Genomic DNA, 21,542 nt, shown 5'->3' with positions numbered 1-21,542 from the left:
TATCAATAAAATTACACTTTTAGCACAAAAGTTCTTTAAAAGGTGGCAATATGTTTGTCCAACATTTTTCTACCCCATTTACATATATATATATATATAAAATATATATATGAATGAAAAAGGAGTGTGTATATCTAAGTTTAGATAGATATACACACCTTTTTCATTCATATTATATATATTTTTATATATACACACACACACAAAAACAGAGAGAGAGAGAGATCCTTCTCTCCAATAAACTTACTCATATCTCTCACATGTTCCTGGTATATACATATAGTTTGCTCTCTCTCTCACCCTCAATCAGCCTCAAGTACACATTTTCTCTTTTGAAATTCAGAGGTCATTTCAGAGCTGACCAAATTCCAATCACAGTAAACAGGAGTCATTCTACTGACCCCAGTGGGAGCTGGATGTGGCACTATATGAATACAATTAAAGAACATGATTTACAGAAGATAAGTTCGTATTATAGAACCTAGTTGTATTTAGAGGTTTCATAACAGTCTTAAAGATGCAAGGCATTAAAATGACAAATACATTATGAGAAAACTATTGTGGTTGTAGTTCAAATGGCATAGGCTGGTTACATTTAAATATGTGAAGAAATTCAAAAGTCTTGCAAGGGAGGGCAGGATCAAACAATAAAAATCAGTAAATTAACTTTCTTTTGCTGGGAAAATGCTACCTAATTAGAACATACCTCAATCATAATGTGCCACCTTCTTAATTAGTTTTAATTTTCTATTTTGTCCATAAGACAAAAAGTAATACGTATACAAACATAACACAGAAGGAAAATAAAAGAAGAGATAACAAAATTAAGGGATACAAATTGGTTCTAGTAATTTCTGCTGTATGGAGACAGCCTTACTGCTCCAGTCCACAACCAAACTTCCACAGAGGTAGGACAGTCTGGATGAGGCGGAAAAGGCTGTCCCCTTCCCCACACCTTTCCTTCATTGCCCAGGGGGTCGCCTAAGCCCACTTCTTCCCTGGATCACAATGGTGACACCAAGTACTACCGCTATACATAATAAATTGGGACCTAGAGATTGCAGCACCTTTTTCAAAATCTCAAAGGTGGGGCTGCCTCCAGTGCAGTTAAAAGGAGTGAATGGTCCATCAGCTTGAACACACCACTCCTGGCTGTCAGCTTCGAACCAGAGCTGTTAGCTAGGCAGAACATCATTCCAAGGCTGTGTAAGGAGGGCAGAGAGTAAGAAGGAGGCTATCATGTCCCAGTGGCCCATTCTGGATTACCTTCTCATCACCAGGAAGTAGTAACACCTGCTTATTACACAGTACATTGTAGTCATAGATCCAAAAAAATGAATGTGAACTTCTCTCTCTCACAGCACAGATCGAGAATCTGATCTCCTCTGCCCTTCTCCTTTATAAAGAAGCTGTCCCAGAGTGAGTGCAGGCAATTCCATAGACCCATTGTTAGGTAAACCAAGGGGCATCAGCTGGTAACAGGCTAAGGTTCTCACTGTGTCCAATTTAGGGAATAGCGCAGACTCTCTCTCACCGTCTCCCTTGTATTTCAGGCAAGAGAACCTACAACTGGTCAGTCTGGCTTGGAGGCAGTTTAAGCATTCTTACGGTGTTTACTGACAGGCAAATTGAGCCCAGTAGTGACCCTTGATGCAGCATATGACTGACCATACTGAATCAGGCCAAAGGTCAATCTAGCCTGTACCGTGTCTTCTGACAGCAGCCAATGCTGGGAGCCCCAGAGAGAATGAACAGAACAGGCTTCCATTCCCTCTTGCCCATTCCCAGCTTCTGACATGCAGAAGGTAGGATCATCATCCCAGCACAGCCTGGCTAATAGGTATTGATGGACCTAGCTTCCATGAACTTAATCTAGCAGCACCAATGGCATCAGTAAGCAAAATGAATTCAGTTTCCTGAGAGTACTGTTGTATTTTTTAAAGTAAGTATCACACAAGTTAAGATTTTCTGTCCAGTTGAAGGCAAAAGAAAACTATTAAAGTGTAGGGTAAAGCATGAAGATACTAATTATTTACATAAATACATAGTTTACATTTCCCTCACTTGATACTCTCCTGTTAAATCTCATAACGTTTCTTCACTTGTCCCAACTGCAAATTCATCGAAAACAAAGCTATTAGATTGTAAGCAGCTAGAACAGAAACCTTTTGCAATGCATAGCCAGGCTGGGCAGAATTAAATTTTCAAAAAACAATGTGGTCAAAAGCCAAAGATTTATTTTAAAGCACTTTTCCAGTTTTTATCAATTTAAATTTTCACAGTTGTGCAAAATGAATTCTAAGCATTATTAATTAAGTTGTCAGCGTTGCGGAAAATTAGGGCATGCTATACGAAATTCTTTAATGAAAAGTTGACTTTGAGATTCAGAAAGTTACAGCTTTACAACCATTAAAAGACATATTGTCCAACATCACACCAAAGTATACAAAATAGATATTCTTAAAATGAAATTGTAATGAATTTTGAAGCAGCGTTTTTCTTACTTTGCCTACCTTTAATTTTGATTATTATTGATGAAAACATTTTTTCAGCAGTTTGTAGGCCTGAAATGAAATTTCAGATCTACTACGCCACAGCTGTATCTTATTTATGAACATATATTAGAAGATGGACTTTCTAATTTACTACTTAGATAATCCTGCTGAGACTGATCAGTAGCACAAGAGTCTTGGGTGAACTAGATATGGTTTTAAACAGCATTAATGTCCATTTGAATACCTGCTTGGATATTTGTAAGGTCACCAGGCATGCTGCCATGAAGAGTGGTCAGTCACCTTCTGTAACCTCTTCAGCTGTGCAGAGTTTCAGCAACAAGGATTTACCATTGACATGAGTCAGAACAATAGCTCTTTATTTCTCCTGGACAACAGGTACTGTGTAGAAAGGGTCAGTCCACAAGTTTCCCCAGCAAATTGCTGAATTGTGTTTCAAAATGTATACAGAGGGGTCACACACATTCACAATCTTTTGTCTCACTGCTAAGACTATTTTACAAGGTGACAATGGGGAAAAACAGATGAGGGGGAGGGGAAAAACAGCTGAGGAGAGTTGGCAGTTTTTCAGAGGGACATTATTAAGGGTCCAAAAGCAAGCTATCCCGCTGTGTAGGAAAGATAGAAAATATGGCAAAAATGGCAAAAGACTGCCTTGACTTAACCAGGAAATGTTGCACGATCTCAAAATTAAAAAGGAATCGTATAAAAAATGGAAACAAGGACAAATTACAAAGGGTGAATATAGGCAAACAACACAAGAATGCAGGAGCAAGATTAGAAAGGCTAAGGCACAAAATGAGCTCAAACTAGCTACAGGCCTAAAGGGAAACAAGAAGGCTTTTTATAAATATATTAGAAACAAGACGACGACCAGGGACAGGGTAGGGCCATTGCTCAGTGAGGAGGGAGAAACAGTGACAGGGAACTTGGAAATGGCAGAGATGCTTAATGACTTCTTTGTTTCGGTCTTCACTGAGAAGTCTGATGAAGGCCCAAAACAGTGAATGCTAGTGGGAAAGGGGTAGGGTTAGAAGTTAAAAATCACTTAGAAAAATTAGATGTCTGCAAGTCACCAGGGCCTGATGAAATGCATCCTAGAATACTCAAGGAGCTGATAGAGGAGATATTTGAGCCTTTATCTATCATCTTTGGAAAATCATGGGAGACAGGAGATATTCCAGAAGACTGGAAAAGAGCAAATATAGTGCTCATCTATAAAAAGGGGAATAAAAATAACCCAGGAAACTACAGGCCAGTCAGCTTAACTTCTGTGCCAGGAAAAATAATGGAGCAGGTAATTAAAGAAATCATCTGCAAGCACTTGAAAGGTGGTAGGGTGATAGGGAACAGCCAGCATGGGTTTGTAAAGAACAAATCACGTCAAACCAATTTGATAGCTTTCTTTGATAGGGTAACGAGCCTTGTGGATCGGGGAGAAGCAGTAGATGGGGTATACCTAGACTTCAGTAAAGCATTTGGTATGGTCTCACATGATATTATAAAAAAACTAGGCAAATACAATTTAGATGAGGCTACTATGAGGTGGGTGCATAACTGGCTGGATAACCATACTCAGAGAGTAGGTCTTAATGGTTCTCAATCCTGTTGGAAAAGTATAACAAGTAGGATTCCGTAGGGGTCTGTGTTAGGACCGGTTCTGTTCAATATATTCATCAATGATTTAGATATTGGCATAGAAAGCACACTTATTAAGTTTGCAGATGATACCAAGCTAGGAGGGGTTGCAACTGCTTTGGAGGATAGGGTCATAATTCAAAATGATCTGGATAAATTGGAGAAATGGTCTGAGGTAAACAGGATGAAGTTTAATAAGGACACATGCAAAGTGCTCCACTTGGGAAGGAACAATCAGTTTCACACATACGGAATGGGGACAGACTGTCTAGGAATGACTACAGCAGAAAGGGACCTAGGGGTTATAGTGGACCACAAGCTAAATATTAGTCAACAGTGTGATGCTGTTGCAAAAAAAGCAAACATGATTCTGGGATGCATTAACAGGTATGTTGTGAGCAAGACAGGAGAAGTCATTCTTCCACTCTACTGTGAGCTGGTTAGGCCTCAGCTGGAGTATTGTGTCCACTTCTGGGCACCACAGTTCAAGAAAGATGTGAAGAAATTAGAGAGGGTCCAGAAAAGAGCGACAAGAATGATTAAAGGTCTAGAGAATGTGACCTATGAAGAAAGGCTGAAAGAATTGGGCTTGTTTAGTTTGGAAAAGAGAAGATTGAGGGGAGACATGATAGCGGTTTTCAGGTATCTAAAAGGGTGTCATAAGGAGGAGGGAGAAAACTTGTTCTTTTTGGCCTCTGAGGACAGAACAAGCACCAATGGACTTAAACTGAAGCAAGGGAGGTTTAGGTTGGACATTAGGAAAAAGTTCCTAACTGTCAGGGTGGTCAAACAGTGGAATAAATTTCCAAGGGAGGTTGTGGAATCTCCATTGCTGGAGATATTTAAGAGCAGATTAGATACATATCTATCAGGGATGGTTTAGACAGTACTTGGTCCTGCCATTGGGGCAGGGGGCTGGACTTGATGGCCTCTTGAGGTCCCTTCCAGTCCTAGTGGTCTGTGATTCTATGAATGCCATCTGGGGTAGTTTTTGTTATGTGGAGAGAGAGAGAGTTTTGCAGAGAGCTGCTACCAGATACTTATAACTCTTAGTCACCATGACTATGGATTTGAATTGGTGATCTAGAAGTGTAATGCTTCACGTTTTGTTACCAATCCCCAGAGATAGTCAATTTTTCAACTGTTAAATCAGCATTAACTTGTTAGAGGTGAGGCTAACATTTTTCATGCCCAGTGTCTTTCATAGGCTGAAAAATTTTGGAATGTTTTGACTAACAAGGTTCAAATAATAATGTTATTGAAATATATTATTTTGTCTATGTTAAATACACTTGAGTGACAAAGAGCAGCTAGGAAAGAAGAGGATGGGCAAATTGGACAAGGGGACAGGAGGAGGGAATCATGGATTGGCAAGGCATTGAGATTGGGACTGGTGATCCAGATGGGTGAGATGGTAATAGAGGAAGACTAGGGCTTGTGAGGCAAAGAAATCAGTACAGGGATGAGAATTATGAGGAATGGAGGAGGGATAGGCCAGGAAGGCGATACTGGGAGAAGGAATTGTGAGGAGGAGTATGGAGACAGGGACGGGTCGGAAGGATAAGACAGAGGGAGGTCAAGCTCTGGGACAACAAGCACAAGTTATGTGCTTACTAGAGCACACTCTCCACCATAGTCTGGAATGGAAAACAAATTCCTGGGTCTCAGCATTCCTCTGCTATATCAGCAGATATCTGAAACCCACTGGACCAACGTATGTCCGAACCCCTTTTATGCGGGTGCACACAGGTCTCAGCCTATGATTGCTATCATTTACTCTGTTAACTTAACAGGAAGAGGTCTGGGTGGTGTACCTAAAGATTCCAATACAGCGGCTGATGCACATGGTTGTCAGAATGACACACATTGAAATTTCTATTTTTTAAAAAACAGAGAAGTAACACATAAAAATACATTAAAAGAACATTCAGGTTGCTAGGTCAAGCACACTAATTTTCCCCTCTCCCAGACTGTGCATCTCCATTGTGATAGTTTTTCATTACATGATCACATACCATTTTTCCATAACCTTCCTCAAGAGAGTGAATCAGGTCTGTGTACTGAAGGAAGCCAGTGTCTATAGGATGTGTGCTGAATGAAGAAGGGAGGAGATTTAGGAAGACCGAAGACTCTCATGGTTAAAGCAGTTGAATGCTGCCCTGGAGAGATTCTATCCCTGTCTCTGTCAATGAGTTCCTAAGGCAGTGTCTAAACTGCAGGTTTTTGCCAGGAGATCAGAGGTCTCTTAGCAGAAGTCTGCTGTTTTGGGAGCATTCTGCAGACATCCCTGTCTTCCTTGTTCCACAAGAAAGAAGGAATGTCTCGGCAAAGGGGGTTTTCCCGATGTTCGGCACCATGTGGATGGGCCAACTGCCGTGAAAGCCTTTCCCGACAGAACTCTCGGAAGGAGATACACAAACACTTTGTGCAATTTGCGTATCTTTTGCTGACATTTCTCACCAATCTAGACACACCCTAAGTGAGCTATTAGTCACCTTCAAATTTTCACAAGTGGCACAACTAACATGTTCTTCATTTTCTAGGTGCCCACCTTGAGATACTGGGGTCTAATGTGCAGACGTACTAGGCACTCACAGACATAACTTGATGTCCATGTGCTTTGAATAGAAAATTATTATACAGTTCTAAGTGCTCTGAAAAAAATCAGGTCCTACGCATCTCAAATTGGGCACTCAAAAATTAATTGTCACTTTTATGTTAATTTCTCTATGCCTCAGCTCCCATTTGTGAAATGGGGATACCAGTCCTCTCTCTCATACCTGTGTTGGGAAGATAAATAAAACAGTGTTCACTTGTGAAGCCGTCAGATAATATATAGTAACAAGTGCCATAGAAAAGCCCATGAGAAAATTAATAAGTTAATTTTCAGAACAGGGTTTGAACAGAGTGTAGCAGTCAAAGCACGGAGCTCCTCACTGAATAAAGAGAATGAACCAAAATATTGAATGGCTTCCCATTAATTGATCACCATCCATCCAGTGCACTGAATGAGGCAGGGGTTCAGTTGAAAATGTAACAAAAGGGTAATAAAGATAATCAAGGAACAGTGTAAATCCTTTTCTAATGTTTTTTTTTTTTTAAATTCAGAAGTGTAAATGGCTAAGTATTGAATTTCACAGAGCTTTCCTGGAATGTATTTCACCAGGAAACTCAGTCAATTTCAAGGTTGGAATTAAATTCATGCCTACACGCTATGTCTAGCACATGGGATGTCCATCTCACTGTAGTACTGTTACTATTAACATAAAATAAATACAAACAAAAGTGCTTATACCATAAAGCCCTGATCCTGCAAAGATTTAGGCTAAACATTGTGCTAAACATTGAAGTAAGTGGGATGCTCACATGCTTAAAATCAAACATATGCAACTATTTTCAAGATTGGGCCCTTAAAAAAAGTGAAGAAAAAAACCACTACCAAGTGTTAGTTTACAAAAAATGAAAAAGAAACTTAATTAAGACACTATATTACTGTACCTCTCTTTCGTCCATTTTTAGCCATTGCTTTGGATCATCCTCAGTAGCCAGGAAAGCAATCAACTCTAGGGCAGTGAGTCTAGTCTGACGTCTGGATGAGACGAACACAAGGACAGGCTTGGCTGGAGAATGGCTCCTAATAGCTGTTAGCAAAACAAAAAATTCAGAGTGAATCCACCCAGGCCAAAACCCAGGATCTCTCAGGTTAGCAATGTTCCCAACAGATGTATCGTAAATAAAAGTGCTGAGGATTTAAATCCATTCCTCATGTACATTTTATGTCTATGCACTGACAAGAATTCAAAACCAGAAAGTGACCTCTGCATAGTAACAACAAACCCTAGACCCAGTGGGGTAAAAGAGCATTAGTTCTGCATTGAATAACTTTCAAAGTAGTTACTCTAATCACATTTCTTTTTTAAAGGGCATTATCTGTATTTGAAAGTTTTCCGAGAACAGCAAGTTTTTGTAACCTCAGAAACAGAGATGATAATGGAAATGCTGATACAGCCATGACTTTGTCCAATAAGTTGGAAAAGTCCTCAGTAAATCAAATTGCTGTATGTGTTCTAATAACGTGAGCTGTTACAAGTAAATAAACAGCTTATACATATTGCATCAGATACGATCTCAATAATATTATATTTGAGATGCTTATACATGATTTCATAGATACAGTGCTTCATTCTGTTGATTAGTATTACACACTCATCCCTAATTTATGAAAAAAATGTGTTATACTACTCAACATAACACATTCTTTCTCAATTTACTGGTAATACTCTGTGAGTGTATATGTACATATTTACAGAAATCTATGTGTATTATTGTAAAATTACATAAAGACATAGTATAACATATTGGCATCTACATTCATAAGACATACATCTATTTAGTTTTAAAGTTTGACATTTAATGGATTGTTGTTGCTTCAGGAACAGGTGTGGCTGAAAAGCTCAAGACAGATTTATTGTTCATTAGTGTTTTCATACAATACTCCCATGGAGGTATAAATAATACGAACTGCCAAAATGGGTCTCTAGTCCACAATCAATACTTTGGCTCTGTCATAAGGATAATTACAGCAGCTAAAAAGTCACCTCACAACTGTCACTTCACAATCAACTGCAGTTCACATTACAATATTTATAATGGAGGTTACTTTTAATTGATATAATAAATATTCCTTATGTAACCAAAACAAAACATGGTTCAATAAAATATGAAGTTTTTTTTGAAAATCTGTCCTGCCTTCCAGCTTTGTTAAGAATAAAAATTGAGAACAGAAGCACATCTAGACACATGGAAAGTTCTGAATTTTACAGTTATTATCCTGACATTAGAATAATTTGAAGTTAGCTTGACTTGTAACTTCTGTTCACACTTAAAAAAACATACATACAGCGATCTGTAAGAAAAAACCTCATCAGCTTAACACTGTCAATGGTTTTATCACTTTATAAATCTGAAATACATTTACAAAATCATATTTCTACAGTGTTGACCACTAGGAGAAAATACATTTTCATTTTAGAAGATCTTTCTTTGGAACCACTACGTTCACTGATTCTGTCCCAAATATATTTACTGTCAGGGATTTTTATCCCTAGGGCACTATCGTCCCCGTGTGTCAGGGGAAGCAAGCCTCTGGCTGTGTAAAAATCAATGCAGGTACATGGAAAATCTAAAGTCTTATAGGCTGCCATTTAGCAGCGCGCCCCCCCCCCCCCCCCGCCCCCAACGGTCACTCTGAGTCAGCTGGTTTCCCCGGTAACCTGAACTCATGGGTGCAGGTTTGAACCATGGACCTCTGATTGGCTGGAGGGAAAGCTTTCTAGCACCTTCCAGGATATCAAGGACCTGTTTGAGAACCAGGTGTGCAGAATTTAGGACTTCATAAATATGTTAATGAAATCATGAATTATTCATGAACAGGTTCTATAAAAGGCAGAGCCCCAGCTCATTCGGGGGCCCTTGGTGACGCAGCTGAGAATGCTGCTAGCCTGCAGAGGAGAGCGTTGGCTGTAATAATACAGAGTCTGCTGATCCTCAGGCCAGCCCAGCTGGGCGAAGATGAGATAACTGCAGCGCCGCAAACATCGGCACCACCACCGCTCACTAGCAGCGCCTCACCACCCGTAGGGCTGCGAAGCGCAGGCTTTCGTATTAGTGCTGCCACAGCCCCAGTGCTCACAAGTGGCGAGGGAGCAGCAAGTGGGTTCCTCGGCGTACCTGTCGGGTGGCGAACTGGCCCGCGGCTCAGGCCGCGGGTACTGCGTACCCGACAGGGAAACCAGGAGCCTGCCAATGCCACGTCATCGCCACCGCTGTTCCCGCCAGACCACCGCCTGCGCCGCTCCCTATCAGGGGCAACTCACCTGACAGGACAATTTAACTGGACTGGACACAACAACGGGACATGTAAACTTTCAGTTAATCCAAGGCTCAGCTCGGAGCCTTTTACTAGAAACTGACACACATAAAAGCCGTTAACTACTGTAGGCACCGGGACCCCTAAAAGGGGGGGCGAAGGGTCGCTCCCATCGCTGTGCCGTCTTCCGACAGGGGGAGGGCAGAGCCTGGGGGCCCGACTCCTTTGGGCCGGGCCTAAAAGCCCATATATTGCCGATTGGGGCACACTTGATTAAAATATTAGTTGTTAGTTCATTACATGTAGTAGTCTTAGTAGTAGTATTATTAGTTAAATATAGTTATTAGAGTAAAATCTTAACTTGGTGCCATATACTGGCAGAGACAATCACCTGGCCCATTACATGCCATAAGGCATATCTCAACCGGTGGAAACAAAACCACCTTATTCCCTTTAACCTTTTTACTTCCTCCTTCTGTATTTAACCCGGTGTGGGTCATAAGATCCCCGGGAAAAGGCTGGGGTTTTGAAGGCAGTTGACACGGGTAGTATCCCCGGCAACCTCTACCACCAGCCACTTGGGCCGGGAGTAGCGCCTCAGCCCAGATTCCTTTTACCCTTTTTCCTTCATCCTAATTTACTAACCTAGCTTTTTGTTTTCCGGCAAAATAAACATAATTATATAGGCGATTCTCATGGAATGTGTATTAATAATTGTAACTTAAGCATAGTTAAGTTAATAGTTAATATGAATTGGCTTATGTGTATGTTCTACTGTTGTTGTGTCTTTACTTGCTGCTGTTTTTGTTAATAAATCGTTTACTAGTTGCACCTCTTAATCTGTGCCTAAGCCTCACTCCCTGTTCCAGCTACTGCCTGTCAGGGGGGAGGTAGGGTGTACCTTTACGTGCGTTTGCACTGGTCCCGTTGACGGGTGTGCTCTCTCCTGCTCAGTGGGGTGGCTGGATCTGGACTGCTCTGAGAACCAAGGGTCCCAGCGCCCGGCTCACCCGCACAATATTTCGGCCACTGGGCGGGGAGAAACCACTGGTTTGCGCGGCATTTACCTTCCTCTGACGTATGACCATAGCTGATAAAACAGGGGTGTAGCACCTTAAAGGCTAACAGATTTATTTGGGAATAAGCTTTGGTGCATAAAATCCATTTCCTCAGATGCATGCAATTGCATATGGTCTTCCCCATGCATCTGACGTCTCATTTTTGCATATAGACTAATACGGCCACCTTTCTGACACCATTACTTGATGTTTGAGCTAAGCAGTTTAGGGGCCACCAAGGCTGTACCTTCACTACCTCCCTCCTTCGAAGGGAGGATGATAAGTACAGTGTTGGGAATTTATTAATGAAGTGCTGTGGTGCATATCCAGCACTTCGTTAAGCAAATTCCCCTCCGCAGCAACTTTGAAGTTTCCAGGGATAAGGGGCTGGTGACAGATGGAGGGGTTTGCCACCAGAACCACATCTTCATTGCTTGTTTTCTTCATTAAGCAAATTCCTCCCCCACCCCCTGCAGCAACTTTGAAGTTTTAAACTTTGAAGTACTGGCTCATATCTAGCTGCGGCTCACCTGCCAGTACTTCGAAATGCTGGGGCAACTTCAAAGTCCCTTTACTCCTCAAAATTTTGTGGAGTAAAGGGATTTCGAAGTTTTAAACTTCAAAGTGCCAGCTCATGTCTAGCTGCAGCTCACCTGATGGTACTTCGAAGTGCCGGGTCAACTTCGAAGTTGCTGCGGGGGGTGTGGGGGGGAATTTGCTTAATGAAGAAAATATACAGCAGCACGTTATAAATGTGTCTCAAATGGAACATGCAAAAATAGATAGAAACCTCTACCCTTTTTGGCTGTGTCTACACTACAGAATTTTGTCAATAAAATTCAAGGGCTAGTGCTACACTCACCCCCTAGTTCTGGCAGCTTGATGCAAATAAGTAGCCTTGAAAATTCAAAATGACAGCTCATTTGCATATTCAAAACAAAAAACAAGCAATGAAGATGTGGTTCTGTCGGCAAACCCCTCTATCTGTCACCAGCCCCTTATCCCTGGAAAAAAGCAGGGATAAGGGGCTGCCAAAAAAGGGGGGTTTTGCCAGCAGAACCACAGCTTCATTGCTTGTTTTCCACCAGGAAGATGCAAATGAGCAACCATTTTGAATTTTTGATAGTGCTCATTTGCATCAAGCTGTCAGCCCTAGAGCTGCGTGTAGCACTAGCCACAGACCATCTACACACAAAAGGCAAAACCCCAGAGCACTTTCCCTGACAGTGTCATCCTCTTCCACATTGAGGAATAATGCTATTGTGAACAGAGTTCTGTTAACAAAAGAAGAGCGTAGACACTCCAGGATCCTTTTGTTGACAGACAGGGCTTCCTGTTCACTAGGCAGCCCTGTTTGCAGAGCTTCCAGACAGCCATTCTGCCTAGTGAGGGCCAGGCAACCTGGCTGCTCTCTGTTGACAAAGTGGATTGCCCTTTCGACCCTTTACATGTCAACGCAATCTGTTGACAACAATGACTTCTGTTGACAGATTGCTGTACTGTAGACATGGCCTTTTTGTTTAAGATGAACATATGAAATGTCCTGGTTTTGGAAACTTACCCTGAAATGCAGGTTTATTCATACTAGCCATGCGAGGACAGTAATGCTGGCCAGGGAAGCCCTGAATGTGTACCTCCAATGGGACTGGACGCACAGATGGTCGGAAGTTGAACAAACCCATCTAAAGTGAAAATATGAACACTTTTAGTTGACGTTTAAATTATTTTGGGAATATTATTAGTCCACCTGTCTGAAGGACCAATACAAATGTCTTCAGAAATTTTCCACATACCTGATTAATATTTAGCCAGTCAGCAAGGTCTCTGGCATTCGCTAATGCTGTTGATAAACCAACTACTCTTACAGGCTGCTCTGTATGAGATGAAATGAAGTTAGTTCGAGACACAATAACTTCCAGTACTGGGCCTCTCTCATCCCCTGGGAAATAAGAGAAATGTGAATTAAAATGCAATAAGTCCATATGTTTAGAATTCCATGCAAGCCTATCGTGAGCACATTTTTTTCAAATTCAGCAACAATTGTGATTTAAAAAAAAAAGATGCTTACCTAGCAGATGGATCTCATCTATGATAAGAATGGCAACTTTCTGAACATAACTCCTGTTTTGCCAGCTTCTACTGATCCCATCCCACTTCTCTGGTGTAGTTACAATAAGGTCAGCTTGGGCAATAGCTCTCATGTCAGGCGTCACATCCCCTGTCAATTCTACTACCCTGTAAAGAAGTTAAATGGTTATTGGAACTGGGTTGCACTTAATTTTTAAACCAATAAGCTTTCTCACCTCTTGGGTAAGGTGTATCCAAACATTAACACAATTAAATCCAGCCATTAAAACACATTAATTCAGCATCAGCGAGAAAGAAATGTTTAATTGGATAACCAAAACTATTCATAACTTTATAAGACAAAGACTGATGCAAAAAGAGGATAAATTACTACAGATATTACAGTTAAGTCAAAACAGCCTTTCATAATGGCTGTCTATACCACAAAAATAACTTTGAAGTAAACAACTTCAAAGTTGAGTGTCTACACACACCCTACTTTGAAGTAGGGTACTACTCCATTCCCAGGAACAGAGTAAGGACTTGAAAGTCAGGCTGCCGACTTGGAAGTTAACTGCGAAATGAGGGAAAATGTGTGTGTACTTCCAAGTAGTGCCTAATTTTCAAGTTAGTTTGTAGTGTAGACATACCCGATCTGTATGTTAAGATGGAATTTTGTATTTTCTAGTGGTTCTATATTGCTCTGTACAACTCGCTTAGCAGTGGTAACTGTCAGAGAGATTAGATAGCTGCACCACTGCTCTCAAATGTTAGGTTCAGTTACGACTCTAAAGTGGGGACAGTCAAGGTAATCTTGACAGTCCTTGACTCTTAAACTTCTCCTTTCTGATGACAACCATTGAAAACATTTGTTTTTCTGTTCCTGACCAAGTTTTTGTCCCTTCCCCCTTTTCCTTTTTTCTGCATTTTGGCACCAGTTTGAGGGGAAGGAGTAGCTCAGCGGTTAAGCATTGGCCTTGTAAACCCAGTGTTGTGAGCTCAGTCCTTGAGGAGGACTTTCAAGATGCTGGGGCAGACTAGATTTTAAAAAATAAAAAAAATCTGTGAGGGATGATGATAGATCCTGCTGTGAGTGTAGGGGACTGGACTCAGTGATCTCTCAAGATCCTTTCCAGCTCTGTGAGATATACTTATCTCCCGTGTTGCAACTGAAGAAGAGAAGGTTCAATCTGTAGGCCGTGTCTACACTGGTACAAATCTTTGGAACAGCCATGCTAACGGTCATTTTCAAGATTACTAATGAGGCGCTGAATTTTTTGAATGCCACTGGCTACACAGGAGTCCTTTTTGAAAGGACCCCACACATTTTGAAATCCCTTTATTCCTTCAGCTGAGAGGAATAAGGGGATTTTGAAATGGGCGTGTTCCTTTTGAAAAGGATCCCCATGTAGCAGCACTGAGCTGCGGGCGTTCAAAAGTGGCACTTTCGAAGCACCATGGCTGGAAGTGTGCTAATGCTAATGAGATGCTGAATATTCAATTCAGGGCCTCATTAGTAATCTTAGAAATGGCCATTAGCATGGCTATTTCAAAGATTTGTACCAGTGTAGACACGGCCATAGTGTTACATGCACATTTAAATATTTGGAGCTAATCCTTAATTTTGAGGGTTAGTTTGACAGCTATCCAACTTCAGTACACCAGTTCTACTTAGGTCAGGCTACGCCGATATAGATGATTGTTTTTGACTGAATGTTACCCTTCATTTTGACATTTTTATGGCAACTCCTTTGCCAGTTCTACTGCCTAATTTTGCACCTTCTAAAACTTCCATGTAGTAAAATTTATTTCCCTGGGTCAATGTCACATTATCACTTATACGGCTAATTTCACAAAGAAAATCCATTCCTGAAGAATAAAAACAAGTTTCAAAATTAATAGAGAAAATTAATTTATTCACATACCTCATTAAAACAAACCACAATGAAACAACTATCTTTTAGTAATGGTGGATTCTGACACACAGAGCAGCACCTTTCTCTGGGAGTATTTGTATCCGAGTAAATTAAACCACTGAGAAGTGCATTATTAGTCAGTACGAGTAAGGACTGCAAAATCTGGACAAATAATTCACTCTTGGAAGTTGTTAATCATTATGGAAACTTTTAGAAAAGGCTAAAACTACTCAGATCTCCTTGGTACCACATCAGAAGGGCCCAGTCCTGCCCTTCCTGAGTATCCTAAACTTCCTGTGAAGCCAACAGAAGTTATATGTACACCCCCCCAAAAAATAAAAAGGTAAAAATGGATCTTAAGATATGTGGAAGATTATGCATGGACACTGCTACAGACATGTTAAGCATCTTATGAGATCCTGTAAAAAAAAAAAATCTGAAGCAAAATTAATGCTGCATTGCAACTTCAAGAAGACAGACAATAAAGATGGAAACTGAATTTATTTGCCAGTTCCTCTAGTCAGATAAAATATGAAAATCTGGCAACGTATTCAATTATTTTCCATTTTTGTCACTTCTTAAAATATGTAGCATATGTTTGCTGTAACACATTCAGAACTTCTATGGGGAGCATTGATACAATTTGAAATATGAAATATAAGATACTAGATATATTTAACTGAGTTAGTTCACATTTGCAGGAATGTTTTGGGAGAAACACACTTTTTGCCAAGCTTTTCTTCAATCCTGACTTTCCAATCTTCAATTCTTTCTCGTACCAGTGCTTTTAAGGGAGCAATGTACACTGCCTGAAAAGAGAGACACAAAAGGAGAATTAAACAAAAGCTGTATAAAATTTTAATTTACAGAGAACTATTTTCTTTTATGCTTCTAAGGACTTGAATTAACTTCTGAACTGTGAATCATTAAGCCATAATAATTCTTAAAATTACATTTTGTAGCTTATAACAGGATTCCAATTAAGATAGAAATTATACTTCAAAAATTCTTTTGTTCCTTAAGCCAATAACAGTCAAATAAACTAATGAATTAAAAAGTAATTTATAAAACTGTAACATTATCATTATACAAATGTGTCATTTTAAAATGATTTAAATAAAATTCTATCATTTATTGCCAGGACCATAAAAACCTGAAAACAAAGATTCTGAAATTAATGCCCCAAACCATAAAAAAACCCAAACCAGAATTTCTAATATCCCGTAAGTTCAATCTCTTTAGTTTGATTAGTAAAATTAATTATGAGCTTTGCTACTTTTAAATAACTTCACAAGATTGCCCCAGAGAAATACTTTTTGTGTGCTGAAGTACAGTGGCATAGTCTTTATAATATTCATTTAAATATTTAGGGGCAGGTTTTTTTAAACCATGAGTGCACATTTGAACATGATACTGATTGTGTGAAAAGTTCATATGCACTTTAGAATAGCTGGCCTATAAATCCTGAAGACTGATTAAGCAAGGTTTCTTAATATTACTTTAATAAGTGCCTACTGTGGTATGAAGGTCCAGGATGAAAAATTATAGATGCACTCTATTCTTATATTTTATCCGTGTTTTCCAATTTAGTAAAATTTATTGAAGACATCTCAACTATTAACATGTACAGGCTAAGATCTCAAGAGCAAACTTCAATGGAAGTTTTGAGGCTAAATCACCTAATTGGCTATCATACAAGTAAAGGACAGTAAGGAAGGTCTTCTAGTCCAGTTTCCTGTACTCAAGGCTGAACTAATTATCATCAAAAACATCTTTGGGAGGTGTTGCTCATAGAAAAATGAAATGAGGAATATTCCACAACCTCCCTAGGCAATATACTCCAGTGCTTAACTAGCTTGATAGTAAGTCTTTCCTAATGTCCAGCCTAAAGCTAAATCCCTTGATGCAATTTAAGCCCACTGCTGCTTGTCCTATTCTGAGACATTTTTCCTCCGCCCTCCTTTTATGGACTTGAAAACTTACGTAACAATCCCCCTCCACCTTCTCTTCTCTACATTAAAACAAATCATTGTTTCAGCCTTTCCTTATAAACCGTAGTCATTTACGGACATTTAATTTAGTCTGGATTTTCTGCAATTTGTCCACAGCTTTCCTGAAATGTGGCACTCAGAAGGGGACACAATACAGTAGTTTGGAAGCAAGACCTTGCCGATGAAAGGAAATGAAAAGATAAGCAAAGAGCTACTAAGAAATTCATCATGGATAGAGAGACATCCCTAGAAAAAGAATCTCAATATGCATTTAAACTTAAACATAGTAAAATATGCTTGTTTACATAGTTGTCACTTTTACTTTGGTATGCAGAGTTGAAACTAAAAGGATTAAGTACATGAACTAGTACCATTCAGTTTACATGTAATTTGAACTTGAACTCAGAAATGTATTTTGCTGGTGCTACTTCTTATTTTTGTGAAGATTTGGATTGCTGCAAGAACTACACAGACACGGCATATTTCTAACAAACATGTCACAAACCTTTGATGTGGGATACTTGTTGAAAATTCTGAAGATGGCTAGCTCAGCTGCAACAGTCTTTCCAGAACCTGTGGGGGCTCCCAGAAGAACATTGCAGTCTGTATGATACAACGTATGAAATATCTGTGTCTGGATAGGGTTGAAATGGGTGAATTTGTAGAGGGCTTCATACTGTTCACATCCCAAAGCTGTGACAGGCAAAGGCTGAAGATCCAGTAGTTCTAAAACAATGGAGTAACCATTTAGTACATGTAAAAATATGCAGCCTTGTAAAATACTGTATTATAAGACTAACCTAATAAGATGTTAGTTAGGTTAGAACTTATGCTTTGATGGGAAACAACTTAATTTTGAACTCTTGTTGGTAGTTTCCTATATTATATGGGGCTCTGATTTGGGATCATATGGATTCCAGAGATCAATAATGAAGAAGGTTTTGCACTTTAACATTTCTCCTCAAGGTACAACTGCTAAGCAGTCTGTGAGCTTTGAAGTCTACATTTTTACATAGAATCATCTGAACATCAAAAGTTTTTTTTTTTTTTAACTTCCTTATTCCTGAGTAGATCTAAAGCTACTATACCAGTGAAAATATATGACAATTCTTATGAGGGAAAAGATAAGTGAAAATGATTTATAGGTGACCTCACAGCATCTAAACTCCAGTTACACAGAAGAGTTCCCTCACCCACTCCAAAGTGTCACAGTAAGGATCCTATACGAAAATGGTTAACTGATGAAATAATATGAATGAGGGATACATACACTTTTTATATATAGTCATTTAAAATGAAAAAGAGAGATGGGTAACATATAAATACACATAGGCTGTGTCTAGACTAGCCCTGAACTTTGAAGGGGGAATGGTAATTAGGGCATATACGCAGCACTTCATTAGTCAAAATCTCCCCCATGACAACATCGAAGTGTGAAACTTCGAAGTGCCGGCTTGCATGTAGGAGGAGTGAAGGGACTTTGATGTAGAGTGGGCACTTGGAAGTACCTGCGCTGACCTGCAGCTATGTGCAAACCGGCACTTTGAAGTTGCCGAGGGGGAGATTTTGACTAATGAAGCACTACATATGCACCGCAGTACTTCATTAGTGATCTCCCGACACCCTAATTACCATGCCCCTTCGAAGTTTGGGGCTAGTCTAGGCACATTCATAAAAAAGCAAACATCTCTTTCACATGTATCTCTTGGCATATCTTGGGAGACATCCACTATCTAAATAATTAGAGATTGTGGAATTTGGAAGCTGATACCTAACCTAAAACAAGATTCAGTTTAGATTTCTACAAATTAATGAGACTTGCAATGATGCTGTTATGCAGATCATTTCTTTTAAGTGTTTTTTGTTTCCTTTTTTTTGGGGGGGGGGTGGGTGAGGGGAGACCTTATAGCCTTTTCAGGGTGCCCCATGTTAATGTATGGCATATGAGTCATAAAAATTGCTGAGCCCATAATGCCTAATATTTTTAACATGCTTTTCACCAATACCTTATGTATGTTTTATCATTCCCACTAAATCTGTGATTTCTTGGGGTCTGTTGAGAGGAGAGAAGGTTTCTGCATACTTCACTGCTGAGTGGGAACCAGATGGGAATTGAAATCAATTATCATAAATCCTCCGGGCTCCATAACCGGTGATGTGTAAATATCACACTCTTTATTTCTGAATAGTAGTCAATGATCAATTAGGTAAAAAGGTTACACATGCCTTTCCAGACAGTACAGTCGAACCATAGCTGAATACTTCACAAAACACATGTGAGTTTAAGCATGCCAAAGGAAAACACTATCAGAAGTGAACATTTCTGAATGCTCCCACTTCACAGACTTCCAAATGTGATTATAGTGAAAAAGTTTTACAGTGACAATTGTGTCAGGCACATTGACAATAACAGGCATTCTAAGCATCCAGTAAAAACAACCTGCTTCTGTGCCAAAATAATACGACTCAGTCACTAATGTTGAGATTCAACTTGGATGCATGATGCTGTATGATAAAAATGCTGTTTGATATGTTTATATTATATTATGGTTATGTTTATGTATTATATTATGTTTAAAATATTATATTTTATATGTTTATATATATAACATTTTGACCTTCTCTTTTATAGCTAGAGGTCAAAATGTTTCCAGTTTTCAATGAGAGTTTTCTATTTTATTTATTTACTTGTTTTTTGGAAGATTTTTGTTAAAAAAATCATAATTTTACAACCAGATTAAATTTCCAACTGTAAAAGCTCAAATGCAAAAACTAATTTTCAGTCCCAAAGGCATTATCTGAAAAACATGATGAAACCTACATGCCCTCAATTTTTACACCTATGCTTTGCTTATGGGAATTAGGTTTTGATGAAGCTGATAAACAGAAAAACTAGTTTCCAAGGCTTGTTCCCATGCTTTCAATGATCAGGAATAAATGCCTGGAAACTGACTGGACTTCTGTTGTAAACAACTGAACTTTGTTCAAGGTAACAGGCAGATGAATCATTTCATTCATATGAAAATCTCTCCCCTCCCACAAAGGTCTCCGGAGAAATTAAGAATCTCCTTAAGTCAGAGTCAAAAGAAACATAAGGTTGCCCTTTTCATGGCATCATAGGATTGTTGCACATTTACCAATGTTTTTTGCATGTCTAGCTTCCATGTCCCAAGCAATGGAATTTCCATTGCTTCCTTTGGATTACTACTCCACTACCTGGTAATTCCTGTCAGTACATTTAGCATCTCTCTATATAATCCTTGACTTCCTTGGTTTCTACACTTCACATCAGTAGAGAAAATATCTCGCTCCCCCCCATAATCACTTCCTTACTACACTTTCTTAGAGGCAGACTCTGTCACCCTTATTCACAACTAGTAGCACTTAGTAACTATATCCATATTTTCCATTTGGATGACATACAGGAAGGTATTATTGAATATATCTATAGAATTTTGGTATTTATGAGATAAGAGGATTAACAGATAGATTCTTGTTCTATCATGTAGCACCATTTCCCTGTTGTTGTGTTAATTTAAAACAGTAAGGTCATTTTTGAGGAAGATGCCCCTCACCTAAACAACAGATACTGTGGGAATCACCAGCCGAGGCTGGCATAACCTCCTGGCAGGCATTGCATTTCTTAAACCTGGGAGATCCCCGCATTTTTTTCTTTAAACAGTAATGATCAACAACTAACTATTAACTACTAAACTATTGACTAATCAACTAAGATTAACAAGCAACGTGAGGAAATAAAATGTTCAACACGTGGTCTGATACGGAGAAACGTTCACTCCGTATACAGCTGAGGGCAGTTGAGAGGAATTGGTTAGAGCTGGATTGTGCACGCGACTAAAAGGGCACTAATGGAGTGAAATGCTAACCACATATGCACAGTTCAGCTGATTACTGTTATGAAAATCTCTGATCTGTGGCACTGGAATGAGCCCAACACCTACCATGGAGCACCCCTGGGGACAAAACTTGAAGAACTATTAATTTCTTTTAATCTTGTATGTGTTGCTACTGAACATTAAGTTATAACTAGAAGTATGATATAATCCAGGATGCCTGAAAACATGAAACACAGTACCTTTAGCTGGTTATGTGACAAGTTTTCAAATTATTCAAAGAAATTCCAGGAAGCTTCTGTGTCCCAGGGATATGTCAATCAATGTAACAAAAACTATCCTCCTTTAGCCATAAAACCATGCTTATAACTTCAAAGATTTTTTTAAAGGCTGCATTTTAAACTTTACTTGCTTTAACTTCATACTATTTTCTTTTATGATATGTTTAGAAGATGCAGTGGTTATTGAAAGTTGTGCTTTGGATAAAATATTAATAGAAGTTTAAGTACCATAACATACAGTAATTAGTAGCATACAGGCGTAATTCTAGGGAGCTTTGGGACAAAGACAAACCTCTTATCTAAACTAGGATTTCTTCTTTTGTATAAGATGCTAGTTTATAATCCTAAACTCAAG

General features: G+C 39.3%; 1 protein-coding gene across 4 annotated transcripts in view; it reads right to left on the bottom strand.

The window, feature by feature from the left end:
• ASCC3 (activating signal cointegrator 1 complex subunit 3) overlaps positions 1 to 21,542 on the bottom strand; it is a 501,864-nt gene that overhangs the window by 105,980 nt on the left and 374,342 nt on the right. For all 4 annotated transcript variants that reach the window (XM_074990822.1, XM_074990825.1, XM_074990823.1 and 1 more), the window contains 6 exons: positions 17,558 to 17,778; positions 15,785 to 15,870; positions 13,147 to 13,313; positions 12,872 to 13,017; positions 12,640 to 12,760; positions 7,650 to 7,792 (listed from right to left, as the gene is read on the bottom strand). In XM_074990822.1, coding sequence (XP_074846923.1) covers positions 7,650 to 7,792; positions 12,640 to 12,760; positions 12,872 to 13,017; positions 13,147 to 13,313; positions 15,785 to 15,870; positions 17,558 to 17,778 — 884 coding nt within the window. The remainder of the gene's footprint in view (positions 1 to 7,649; positions 7,793 to 12,639; positions 12,761 to 12,871; positions 13,018 to 13,146; positions 13,314 to 15,784; positions 15,871 to 17,557; positions 17,779 to 21,542) is intronic.

Source organism: Carettochelys insculpta, chromosome 3 (genome assembly GCF_033958435.1).
Source record: "Carettochelys insculpta isolate YL-2023 chromosome 3, ASM3395843v1, whole genome shotgun sequence".
In the NCBI taxonomy this organism is placed as follows: domain Eukaryota; kingdom Metazoa; phylum Chordata; order Testudines; family Carettochelyidae; genus Carettochelys; species Carettochelys insculpta.
Note: the sequence above shows the minus strand (reverse complement) of the source record. Positions and strands in the feature narration are given on the sequence as shown.